General features: G+C 44.9%; 1 protein-coding gene across 1 annotated transcript in view; it reads left to right on the top strand.

The window, feature by feature from the left end:
* ACOX1 (acyl-CoA oxidase 1) overlaps positions 1-12,849 on the top strand; it is a 37,075-nt gene that overhangs the window by 9,337 nt on the left and 14,889 nt on the right. Inside the window, exon 5 of the mRNA XM_017884595.1 lies at positions 11,343-11,430. Coding sequence (XP_017740084.1) covers positions 11,343-11,430 — 88 coding nt within the window. The remainder of the gene's footprint in view (positions 1-11,342; positions 11,431-12,849) is intronic.

Below are 12,849 nucleotides of genomic sequence, written 5' to 3'. Positions count from 1 at the left end.
TTTTTTTTTTGAGACGGAGTTGCGCTCTTTTTGCCCAGGCTGGAGTGCAGTGGCGCGATCTCGGCTCACTACAACCTCTGCCTCCGGGTTCAAGCAATTCTCCTGCCTCAGCCACCCGAGTAGCTGGAATTACAGGCGCTCACCACCACGCCAGGCTAATTTTGTATTTTTAGTAGAGACGTGGTTTTTCCATGTTGGCCAGGCTGATCTCTAACTCCTGACCTCGGGTGATCTGTCCACCTTGGCCTCCCAAAGTACTGGGATTACAGTCCTGAATCACCACGCCTGGCTGACAGATAAGATTCTTTTTTTTGAGACGGAGTCTCGTTCGGTTGCCCAGGCTGGAGTGCGGTGGTGCCATCTCGGCTCACTGCAAGCTCCACCTCCCGGGTTCATGCCATTCTCCTGCCTCGGCTCCCAAGTAGCTGGGACTACAGGTGCCCGCCACCACGCCTGGCTAATTTTTTGTATTTTTAGTAGAGATGGGGTTTCACTGTGTTAGCCAGGATAGTCTTGGTCTCCTGACCTCGTGATCCGCCTGCCTCGGCCTCGCAAAGTGCTGGGATTACAGGCGTGAGCCACCGCGCCGCCTGGCCTGACAGATAAGATTCTTTAGTCCTCCTCACTTGGAGTATCTGTGTGTTTGTGTACATGCATGTGTGATGTTTGTGTGTGTTGTAATCTTGAGGTAGCTTTGTGGTATAGAATTTATTTGACTTAACAGTCATGCTATTCATAGGAGGCATAAAATGTGAAATAGTCTGAGGCTAATAGATCTGTTAAGTATACCTCTTGTTGGTCTAATGCTTCTGCCTCATTTATAAAGTAATATCACAAATATGTATTTGCCCTAATTTTTTTTTTTTTTTTTTGAGTCGGGGTCTCATCCTGTGCCCCAGGCTGGAGTGCAGTGGAGTGATCTCGGCTCACTGCAATCTCCACCTCCTGGGTTCAAGTGATTCTTCTGCCTTAGCCTCCTGAGTAGCTGGGTTTATAGGCGCCCACCACCATGCCCAGCCAATTTTGCTATTTTTAGTAGAGACGGGGTTTCGCCATTTTGGTCAGGCTGGTCTCAAACTCGTTACCTCAGGTGATCCGCCCACCTCGGCCTCCCATAGTGCAGGGATTACAGGTGTGAGCCACCGCGCCTGGCCTGCCCTTATCTTTGAAAGGAGAGAGGAAGAAAGGAAGACTTGAACTATACTGGTTTGAGGAGAACGGAAGTTGGATAGAGATCCTATATGGCTGTGGGCAAGTTTGCATTTGTTAGCGTTTTTTTCCCCTTATTGCTTCTAGTTTTGTTGTTTTGTTTTGTTTTGTTTTGTTTTGTTTGAGATGGAGTTTCGCTCTCGTTGCCCAGGCTGGAGTGCAATGGCGCAATCTCGGCTCACTGCAACCTCTGCCTCCCAGGTTCAAGTGATTCTCCTGCCTCACCCTCCCTAGTAGCTGGGCTTACAGGCATGTGCCACCACGCCCTGCTAATTGTGTATTTTTAGTAGAGATGGGATTTCTCCATGTTGGTCAGGCTGGTCTTGAACTCCCGACCTCAGGTGATCCGCCCGCCTTGGCCTCCCGAAGTGCTGGGATTACAGGCATGAGTCACTGTGCCCGGCTAGTTCTGCGTATTTTCTTGTATTTGAACCAATGTTGTCTTAATCTCTGTGGTTTAGAGAACGGTGTCCTGAGGTTAGTTTTTTTTTCTTGGTGGAATTTTGCTAATTCATATTCCTGTTCTTGGTTGACCACTCATCTTTTCCTTGGAAACAAGTCAGGTTGGTTAATTTACATCATGGGACAGTTTTACCTTCTATGGAATAGGCAAAAAGTCAGCAACATCCAGGAGATGAGCAATAGAGCAACTTATATAGAACGAGATCTGACTGTGTAAATTCTGCGACTTTGGAAGATGGACCAACAGCGATTATCTAACGCAGTCGCAAAAGCAGCTATCACTTTGGATTTCGGATTCTTTCACTTCTGGTGGCTGCTGAGACGTGAAAGGGCTCAGAAGTGTTCAGGTTCACTCCATGTTCCTTCTGAATCCTAAAGTTCAGTCACCTTCAGAAAGTCTCAGTCACCCACATTATCCTTCTTTCTAGAGTATGTCTTCTTTCCTCTTAACACACGAAGAAGAAATTCGGATATGCACCTGCCCTGTGGGTCTGGGAGCCTTAATCAAAGGCTCCCCTGCCTGGGGTTCTGGAATTAAAGGAACAGCCTGGGGAACTGGGTCCATGTTATCATCCCCACCACGTGTTTCTTTAGGCCACAAAACAGATCGTTTGTTTGCTCTTACAGATATCTGATCATTTCAAGATCTAGCCACTTCGGGAGATTCTTCTTGCTTTGTTTTCCTTGTTTACTTGCTTGCTCGCTTCCTTCCTTCCTTCCTTTGTTTTTTTTTTTTTTTGAAGGAGTCTTATGTTGCCTAGGCTGGAGTGGTGCAGTGGTGTAATCTCGGCTCACTGCAACCTCCGCCTCCAGGGTTCAAGTGATTCTCCTGCCTCAGCCTCTTGGAGTAGCTGGGATCACAGGTGTGCACCACCGTACCTGGCTAATATTTGTATTTTTAGTAGAGACGGGGTTTCACCATATTGGCCAGGCTGGTCTTGAACTCCTGACCTCAGGTGATCTGCCCACCTCGGCCTCCCAAAGTGCTGGGATTACAAGCGTTAGCCACTGTGCCCGGCCTCTTTCTCTCTCTCTCTTTCTGTCTTCCTCCCTTCCTCTGTTCCTCTGTTCCTTTCATTCCTTTCTTTCTTTCTTCCTCACCCGTGGACTCAGGTCACATTGCCTTGTTTCCTATTACCATCTATTTAGGAATATAGAGCTTGTATGATACATAGTTAGCTTTGAAGCTGATGCAGTATTCTGGCAAATTGCCATCATTAACTCTTAAATATGAAATAAAGCACCTTTCTTTGAAACAGGAAAGGGGTAGTAAACTTGATTTGTAAGTCATCAGTCTTTACCTGCACCTCCGTTGCCCTCTCTCCCCAGGCTCAATAGTCTCCTCTTTCCTCTGCCCAAGTGATTCTCTTCCCTGTTGGACTTCTCATGAGACTTGCTTCCCTGGGGATTTCGGCTAAATTTCACCAATATTAGTGATAATAATATAAACTTTATGAAAGCTGTATTCTGGCCAGGTACAGTGGCTCATGCCTGTAATCCCAGCACTTTGGGAGGCTGAGGTGGGTGGATCACCTGAAGTCGGGAGTTCGAGACCAGCCTGACCAACATGGAGAAACCCAGTCCCTACTAAAAATACAAAATTACCCAGGTGTGGTGGTATGTGCCTGTAATCCCAGCTACTAGGGAGGTTGAGGCAGGAGAAGCACTTGAACCTGGGAGGTGGAAGTTGTGGTGAGCCGAGATGTCGCCATTGTGCTCTAGCCTGGGTAACGAGCAAGACTCCATCTCAATAAATAAATAAATAAATAAATAAAAAGCTGTATTCTTTGGGGTCATACTTCTGGAATATCTCAGAAATGAATTACTATATTGAGGGACATGAGCATTTTAGAGCTTTTGCTGCATAGTTTGAGACTTTTCCTGAAACACAGAACTAGTTGACAATATATTTAGCAAGCTCTGTACCTGTATTTCCACAGCTCCATCAACGTGGCCACTTTAATTTATTTTTGCTACTTTAATATATTTCTTTTTTCCCTTTTTTTTTTTTTTTGAGACGGAGTTTTGCTCTTGTTGCTCAGGCTGGAGTGCAATGGCGTGATCTCAACTTATTGCAACCTCCGCCTCCCGGGTTCAAGCGATTCTCCTTCCTTAGCCTCCTGAGTAGCTGAGATTACAGGCATGCGCCACCACGCCCAGCTACTTTTGTATTTTTAGTAGAGATGGGGTTTCTCCATGTTGGTCAAGCTGATCTCGAACTCTTGACCTCAGGTGATCTGCCTGCCTTGGCCTCCCAAAGTGCTGGGATTACAGGCGTGAGCCACCGCGCGCAGCCTACTTTAATGTGTTTCTTTTTTTGTTGGTTTTTTTTTTTTTTTGAGGCAGTCTCACTCTTTCGCCCAGGTTGGGGTGCAGTGGCGCAGCTTCCAAGCTTTCTAATGTTCATTATTAACTAGTGGTTTTTTCCTATTGTTATCTTACTCCCATTATATCCTTTCTGGTTTGTCTTAAGAGTTTTATGATAGGTTAAATTTATTTCTGGAACCTTTCATATATTACATTGATAGGTTGATTTCTTTCTTTGTTTTTCTTCTAACATAAGTTTTGACCACTGGTGCTTTATAAAACTTTTTTTTTTTTTGAGACGGAGTTTTGCTCTGTCGCCCGGGCTGGAGTGCAGTGGCCAGATCTCAGCTCACTGCAAGCTCCGCCTTCCGGGTTTACGCCATTCTCCTGCCTCAGCCTCCCGAGTAGCTGGGACTACAGGCGCCCGCTAGTTTTTTGTATTTTTTAGTAGAGACGGGGTTTCACCGGGTTAGCCAGGATGGTCTCGATCTCCTGACCTCGTGATCCACCTGTCTCGGCCTCCCAAAGTGCTGGGATTATAGGCTTGAGCCACCGCGCCCAGCCTATAAAACTTTTTTGAGACAGAGTCTCGCACTGTCGCCTGTGTTGGAGTGCAGTGGCGCGATGTTGGCTCACTACAACCTCCGCCTCCCGGGTTCAAGCAATTTTCCTGCCTCAGCCTCCCCAGTAGCTGGAATTACAGGTGCCCATCACCACGCCCAGCTAATTTTTTTGTATTTTTAGTAGAGGCGGGGTTTCACCATGTTGGCCAGGCTGGTCTCAAACTCCTGACTTCATGATTCGCCCGCCTCTGCCTCCTAGAATGCTGGGAATACAGGCATGAGCCACTGTGCCCAGTCAAGACTTTTTATTTTATTTTATTTTGTATTTTGTATTTTATTTTTTATTTTTTATTTTTAAGATGGAGTCTCACTCTGTTGCCCAGGCTGGAGTGCAGTGGCGCAATCTCAGCTCACTGCAACCTCTGTCTCCTGGGTTCAAGCGATTCTCCTGCCTCAGCCCCCTTAGTAGCCAGGATTACAGGCGTGCACCACCATGCTCAGCTAATTTTTGTATTTTTAGTAGAAATGGGGTTTCACCATGTTGATCAGGCTGGTCTCGAACTCTTGACCTTGTGATCCGCCCGCCTCAGCCTCCCAAAGTGCTGGGATTACAGGCTGAGCCACCAGGCCTGGCCTTTATCTTTTTTTATTATTTTTATTTATTTATTTTTTTCTTTTTCACGTAAGTACCGCATGCTAACCGATTGTGCCACTGGAGCTCCTATTTTTTTCATTTTCAAGACAGAGTCTTTCTCTGCCACCCAGCCTGGAGTACAGTGGCATGATCTCGGCTCACTGCAACCTTCGCCTCCCGGGTTCAAGCAGTTCTTCTGCCTCAGCCTCCTGAGGAGCTGGGATTACAGGCATGTGCCACCACGCCCATCTAATTTTTGTATTTTTAGTAGAGATGGGGGTTTCACCATGTTGGCCAGGCTGGTCTCGAACTCCCAACCTCAGGTGATCCACCTGCCTCAGCCTCCCAAAGTGCTGAGATTACAGGAGTGAGCCACCAGGTCTGGTGTATTTTTATTTTTTAAAGACAGGTTCTTGCTCTGCTGCCCAGGCTGGAGTGCAAAGGTTTGATCATAGCTCACTGCAGCCTTGATCTCCTAGACTGAAGGGACCCTCCTACCTCAGCCTCCCGAGTAGCTGAGAGTATAGGCACATGACTCCGTGCCCAGTTGATTTTTTAAATTTTTAGTAGAGATAGGTTCTTGCTGTGTTGCTCAGGCTTGTAAGGTATTTAAAAATCTGATAGGATAAGCCTACTATTGTTACATTTCGAGATATGTGTATTTGGTATTTATGCTTGCTTATTCTAGATGAATTCTAATCCGAATCTGTTAGGTTCTAAAAACAAATTCTACAGGAATTAAATTTTTTTTTCCTCCTTCTCTATCTGGAATTTTTTGTTTTGTTTTTTTTGTTTTTTTTGAGACGGAGTCTTGCTCTGTCGCCCGGGCTGGAGTGCAGTGGCCAGATCTCAGCTCACTGCAAGCTCCGCCTCCCGGGTTCACGCCATTCTTCTGCCTCAGCCTCCGGAGTAGCTGGGACTACAGGTGCCCACCACCTCGCCCAGCTAGTTTTTTGTATTTTTAGTAGAGACGGGGTTTCACCGTGTTAGCCAGGATGGTCTCGATCTCCACCCGTCTCGGCCTCCCAAAGTGCTGGGATTACAGGCTTGAGCCACCGTGCCCGGCTCTATCTGGAATTTTAAGTTGGTTTTATATTGAAGCCTTGTCTTTTCTTGGGAAGCTATTTCTTTCCTCTTATTTTTCTCTTCTTTATTTTCCCACCCTATTAGGTATTTATCATTTTTCTGTGTTTTTTTTTTTTTGTTTGTTTTTGAGAGCGAGTCTCGCTCTTTCGCCCAGGTTGGAGTGCAGTGGTGTGATCTCGGCTCACTGCAAGCTCTGCCTTCTGGGTTCACTCCATTCTCCTGCCTCAGCCTCCCAGTAGCTGGGACTACAGGCGCCCGCCACCACGCCCAACCAATTTTCTTGTATTTTTAGTAGAGACAGGGTTTCGCTGTGTTCTCCAGGATGGTCTCGATTTCCTGACCTCGTGATCTGCCCCCTTCAGCCTCCCAAAGTGCTGGGATTACAAGTGTGAGCCACCACGCCTGAATGCTATTAATTTTTTTTCCCTTACAGCCTGCAGCTTTTCTCAGTTCACTTATTCTGATATTTTGTTGACATTGTTGTTTTCCTAGGATGATACTCGTGCTTTCTACAGAGCTGCTTTTTATTTCTTCCTTTCTCATACATGAATAGTCTAATTGGTTTTTCCTCAGTATTGATTGTCAGCCTTTCCAGCCTTGTGTCATGTGGAAAGAGGGGCTGGGGATGCCTTTTGATGTTTTGGTTTTAAAAGAGCTGACTCTAGCGCTTCACTAAGTATAATGTTGGTGCTTCGTAATTTTATGATAAATTATTTAAAAATAATATCTTGGCCGGGCGCGGTGGCTCAAGCCTGTAATCCCAGCGCTTTGGGAGGCCGAGACGGGCGGATCACGAGGTCAGAAGATCGAGACCATCCTGGCTAACATGGTGAAACCCCGTCTCTACTAAAAAATACAAAAAACTAGCCGGGTGAGGTGGCGGGCGCCTGTAGTCCCAGCTACTCGGGAGGCTGAGGCAGGAGAATGGCGTAAACCCGGGAGGCGGAGCTTGCAGTGAGCTGAGATCCGGCCACTGCACTCCAGCCCGGGCGACAGAGCGAGACTCCGTCTCAAAAAAAANAATAATAATAATAATAATAATATCTTTATCATGCATAACCAGCTTTTAAAACAAATAGTTGGCTTAAGTCAAAAAACTCTGCAGTTCACTTTCTCCTTGTAACATTTCTAAATTTCATCCACATCTGAATAATCCTTATCTTAGTTGGAAGAAATATTTTTTTCCCGAAAACATTCTTTAGTGTCAGAACCATTTGTGATTGTAGTGGTTTTACTCCTGCCCTACTGAGCGCATTTGTTGTAGCCCTTAGCGTCCATCTTCGCTCTGTGATAAGCGTCCATCTTCGCTCTGTGATATACTCAGATGTAAATCTTCCATAATCTGATGGGTGCTTGATAGTGGCCTTTCCTTCACCAGGAATTGCTCTGATTTATGGTGAAGTAAAACAACCCTCCATGAAAGCATGAAAAGTGTCTAGTCCTAGGTTTCAGTCCTAACTCAGAGTTTTCACCTCCCAGGTTCTAAGTGTACACTGATTTTTCTTCCTAGACAATACTCAAAAGGTGGGGACGGTTGACATATCTGTTTGAGTGAAAGGCACTCTCATCCCATGAATGTGTTTTTCTTGGGATTTCTGCTATTAATTTTTTTTTTTTTTTTTTTTTTGAGATGGAGTCTTTCTCTGTTCCCCAGGCTATAATGCAGTGGTGCGATCTTGGCTCACTGCAACTTCCGCCTCCCAGGTTCAAGCAGTTCTCCTACCTCACCCTCCTGAGTAGCTGGGATGACCAGCGCCTGCCACCATGCCCAGCTAATTTTGTATTTTTAGTAGAGATGGGGTTTCACCATGTTGCACAGGCTGGTCTCGAACTCCTGACCTCAAGTGATCTGCCCACCTCGGCCTCCCAAAGTGTGGGGATTACAGGCGTGAGCCACCGTGCCTGGCCTACAGTCACAGTCTTTAGTCCGTGCTATGCTTGTGCAATAATTTCCCCAGCTAGGAGACAGGACTAGGTGACAAGGTTCTTTTTTAAAAAAATAGGTTTTGGGGGTAGAAGTGCCATTTCCTTACATGCATATATTATGTAATGGTGAAGTCTGGGATTTTGCAGTACCCATTGCCCAAATAGTGAACATGGTACCCAGCAGATAACTTTTCAGGCCTCATACCCCTCCCATCCTCCCACATTCTGAAGCCTCCAGTGTCTGCTTTGTTTGTTGTTGTTGTTTTTTGTTTTTTGAGAGAGTCTCTGTCTCCCAGGCTGGAGTGCAGTGGCACCATCGTGGCTCGCTGCAACCTTTGCCTCCTGGGTTCAAGTGATTCTCCTGCCTCAGCCTCCCAAGTAGCTGGGATTACAGGTGCCCACCACCACGCCCAGCTAATTTTTGTAATTTTAGTAGAGATGGGGTTTCACCATGTTGACCAGGCTGGTCTTGAACTCCAACCTCAGGTGATCCGCCTGCCTTGGCCTCCCAAAGTGCTGGGATTATAGGCGTGAGCCACCGCGCCTGGCCCCTGTGTCTGTTACTCCATTCTGCATGTCCATGTTTACCCCTTGCTCAGCTCCAGTGGTGACGAGATTCTTGTCCTTGTTTTGCCATTGTCTTTTTTCCCTGAGCAAGGCATTTAATCCGTCTCAGCCTTAATTTCTTCTCTGTAAAATGAGGGATTCAGTCACACATTGATTTTTCTTTTTCTAAAGTGTGATTGCTTAGCTGAAAGCCCAGCCAGTAGATTGGAAGAAGTCATTGATCAGCCCTTGTCTGAGCAGTGTGCCCTGGTTATTTTCCTCCCTACCTTGCCAGGAACAAACAGAAATTTAAAAACTGAAACGTCGTTTATGCTCATTTCAAAGACACATAGAATGATAAGAGCAATATGGAGTTGACGGATTTGGAGCTAGCAATTAAGCAGAATGCCAGTAATGTGGAAAAATGCAAAGGCATATAAAATGACTTCCTATCCTTAGCAAAAATTCACACAGAATCCTGTCCCATGCACGTTTTAAGTGGAAAAGAATGACCCCAGAAAGTGGATTTAAAACTAATAAAGCTAAGATGTTTATTATCATTAGTGATAACTTCTGTATAATTGTCACAGAAAGCTTATGCATGAATCTGTAACTTGTTATTATGGTCTTCACTAGAAATTGCATGTCTTTTTTAATTTCTGAAATAATTTATTGGGATGAAGAGCACTGTCAGTTTTTGTATTAAATTGTTTCAGTAAAGCATGGCTCAATATTTGACATGATGAATCTGAATGAAGTGATCAGATCTATGTGAGGAATGTGGTTCTATGCTGGATGTTTTGTGGACAAAACAGAAAAAAAATCCCAGCCTAGAAGCATTTTTGAAGTTGCATTGAGGAAAAGCTATAATCTGGGGGTCATATTGTCACTCTGAGAGAACTACTATGTTCTTTCTTGCTTTCTCATCAGAGGACATCCTTGTACCAGTACCACTCAAATTCTCTGTTCTCCAACTCCTGGCCTCAAGTGATTTTCCTCAAGCGATTCTGCCTCAGCATCCCAAGTAGCTGCAATTACAGGCACGTGCCACCACACCCAGCAAATTCTCCATTCTATACAACTTTTTTTTTTTTTTTTTTTTTTGAGACAGAGTCTTGCTCTGTTGCCCAGGCTAGAGTGCAGTGGTGTGATGTCAGCTCACTGCAACCTTCCATTCCTAGGTTCAAGCAATTCTCCTGCCTTAGCCTCCCAAGTAGCTGGGATTTCAGGTGGGTGCCACGACACCCAGCTAATTTTTTGTTTGTTTGGTTGGTTGGTTTCTTTTTTGTTGTTGTTTTTTGAGACGGATTTTCACTCTTGTTGCCTAGGCTGGAGTACAATAGCATGATCTCGGCTCACTGCAACCACCGCCTCCCAGGTTCAAGCATTTCTCCTGCCTCAGCCTCCCAAGTAGCTTGGATTACAGGCATGTGCCACCATGCCTGGCTGATTTTGTATTTTTAGTAGAGATGGGGTCTCACCATGTTGATCAGGCTGGTCTCCCAACGCCTGACCTCAGGTGATCCGCCCACCTCAGCCTCCCAAAGTGCTGGGATTACAGGCGTGAGCCACCATGCCTGGCCTTATACAACTTTTCAAATTCTCTCTCTCTCCCTCTCTTTTGAGATGGAGTCTCACTCTGTCGCCCAGGCTAGAATGCAGTGATGTGATCTTGGCTCACTGCAACCTCTGCCTCCTGGGTTGGAGCAGTTCTCCTGCCTCAACCTTCCAGTAGCTGGGATTACAGGTGTGCGCCACCATGCCTGGCTAATTTTTGTATTTTTAGTAGAGACAGGGTTTCACCATGTTGGCCAGGCTGGTCTTGAACTCCTGACCTCAGGTGATCCACCCACCTTGGCCTCCCAGAGTGCTGGGATTATAGGTGTGAGCCACTGTGCCTGGCCAATTCTCTCTTTTTTTTTTTTTTTTTTTGAGACAGAGTCTCACTCTGTCACCCAGGCTGGAATGCAGTGGGCGTGATCTCGGCTCACTGCAACCTCCGCCTCCTATGTTCAAGCGATTTTCCTGCGTCAGCCTCCCAAATAGCTGGGACTTCTGGCTGGCGCCACCATGCTCAACTGATTTTTGTATTTTTAGAAGAGTCGGGGTTTTGTCATGTTGGCCAGGCTGGTCTCGAACTCCTGACTTAAGGTGATCTGACCGCCTTGGCCTCACAAAGTGCTGAGATTGCAGGCGTGAGCCACTGCACTGGCCTCTCAAATTTTCTTTATTTCCTTTTATTTAATTCCTGGGCTGGGGTCCTCTGTCTTGCACGTGTGGTTTTGTACTGCACTGACTTTGGAATCAGTAGCCAATCCCTTTCCTCATACTCCTTGCTGACTCCAGAAAAATGGAAATTAACAAGAATTATAAAGTAATACAGAAAGGGACAGTGCTCCCATCTATGATTAAGTGCACGCAACTAATTCATACTTAAGGTTTTTTTTGTCTCCTTTCCTTGCTATATTTAAATTGCTGATTCTCTCACACCTGATGACTCTTCTCTCAAATGCCCATCCTTGATATTTCCTCGAAGTTTTGTGCACCGAGGGCGGCCTGAGCCTCTGGATCTTCACTTGGGCATGTTCCTGCCCACCTTGCTTCACCAGGCAACTGCGGAGCAGCAGGAGCGCTTCTTCATGCCCGCCTGGAACTTGGAGATCATTGGCACTTATGCCCAGACAGAGATGGGTCATGGTATGGAGTATTCAGTCTACCTTCTGGGTTGGGCGGGCCCCTGTGAACTTACCATGTGTGGAGTGCCCACCATGTACCATCGATGGCGTGTCGATGTTCTGTGGTCTGTTTAAATGAGCTTTTTTTGCAGAGTACAGGTTTTGGTATAAACAGTGCTTTGGTCAATGGGAATTAAAGGTTATCATAGTGATAAAACGATTGTCTTTTTTATGCCATAGTTCTCCTTCAGAGGGTCAAGAATTACAAGTCAGGTTTTATTTACCAAGTGGCTTTCAATGTTACTGAGGTTGTGTGGAATCTGTGTGCATATACAACCCAAAACTGGTTTTTTCTTCATTACTATCTGATTACCTTTGCTACTGGTACTTTAATGAACTTATACAAATTCCAGAAGAAATATAAATAATAGTTTGTGTACCCTTGGATTTGCTTGAGGGAAATGAGTAGCTTATAACTGAAGTGTGTGACATTTTGTGCTTTGGAGTTATTTGTACTTTGAGTCAATCAGTAGTTCTACAAGTGACTTGACTGGAGAGTAAAAAAACCAAGATAAGCCAAACTTGGCAGGCATTTGGTTTCAGACACTATCTCCACCTTTCATTGATCTTTCCATCCCCCACCTGCTTTCTTCATGCACCTGGGTGGACTGGAGGTGGCCGCTGTTCCTCTTTGTATCTGCTCTGAATTGGATCCATGTTTGCCATTCATTTATTATGGCTTCTCTTTTCTTCTCTGATGTTTCAGAAAAACTGGTCTAGTGTGTATTTGCCACTTGCTCCTTATTTCTATACAGCTGCTGCTTTTTATTTGGTACTGAATAGTATTTTACAGGATTTTCATGAGACTCCAAGTGGAATACTATTTGTTTCAGTTGTGCTTTTGAAAACATTTTGTCCTTATCTGTTCTGTTTAATGTTGTCTGCTTTTCTGTAAAAGCTGCTTCTTTGATGAAAGATGTCTGTGAAAGTTGTGGATTGCATGTAAGTTGGTTATTCAACTTAGAAGCTTCTAAATGTTTCAAAGTGTGTTTGATGAGGTCTAGCGTTATGAAAGCGGATAGGTAAAAGGTTCCCAACATTTGCTTTAGTCAGTAGTTTTGTAGAGACTGCCACCTAGAACATTTTTCTATAACTCTTTTCAGATAGTTTTGGTATATTTATGTGAAGATTTAAAACATAAGACCCCATCTATCCCAGTACACGTAAGAAACTGGAAACTCTTCCTTGCTGCATTAATGAACCAGCTAGGACTAAGTTAGGCCTGCTATTGGAAATCTGTAGGGTCAACTGAGACCTTATTATTGGACCTTTTTAGGAATTTTTTGAAGTCACATTCCAGGTCATTTCCCCAATAATGGTTATACTTTTATACTTTTTTATTATTATTATTATTATTATTATTATTATTATTATTATTATT

Source organism: Rhinopithecus bieti, unplaced genomic scaffold (assembly GCF_001698545.2).
Source record: "Rhinopithecus bieti isolate Rb0 unplaced genomic scaffold, ASM169854v2 scaffold_13400, whole genome shotgun sequence".
NCBI lineage: Eukaryota > Metazoa > Chordata > Mammalia > Primates > Cercopithecidae > Rhinopithecus > Rhinopithecus bieti.
Note: the sequence above shows the minus strand (reverse complement) of the source record. Positions and strands in the feature narration are given on the sequence as shown.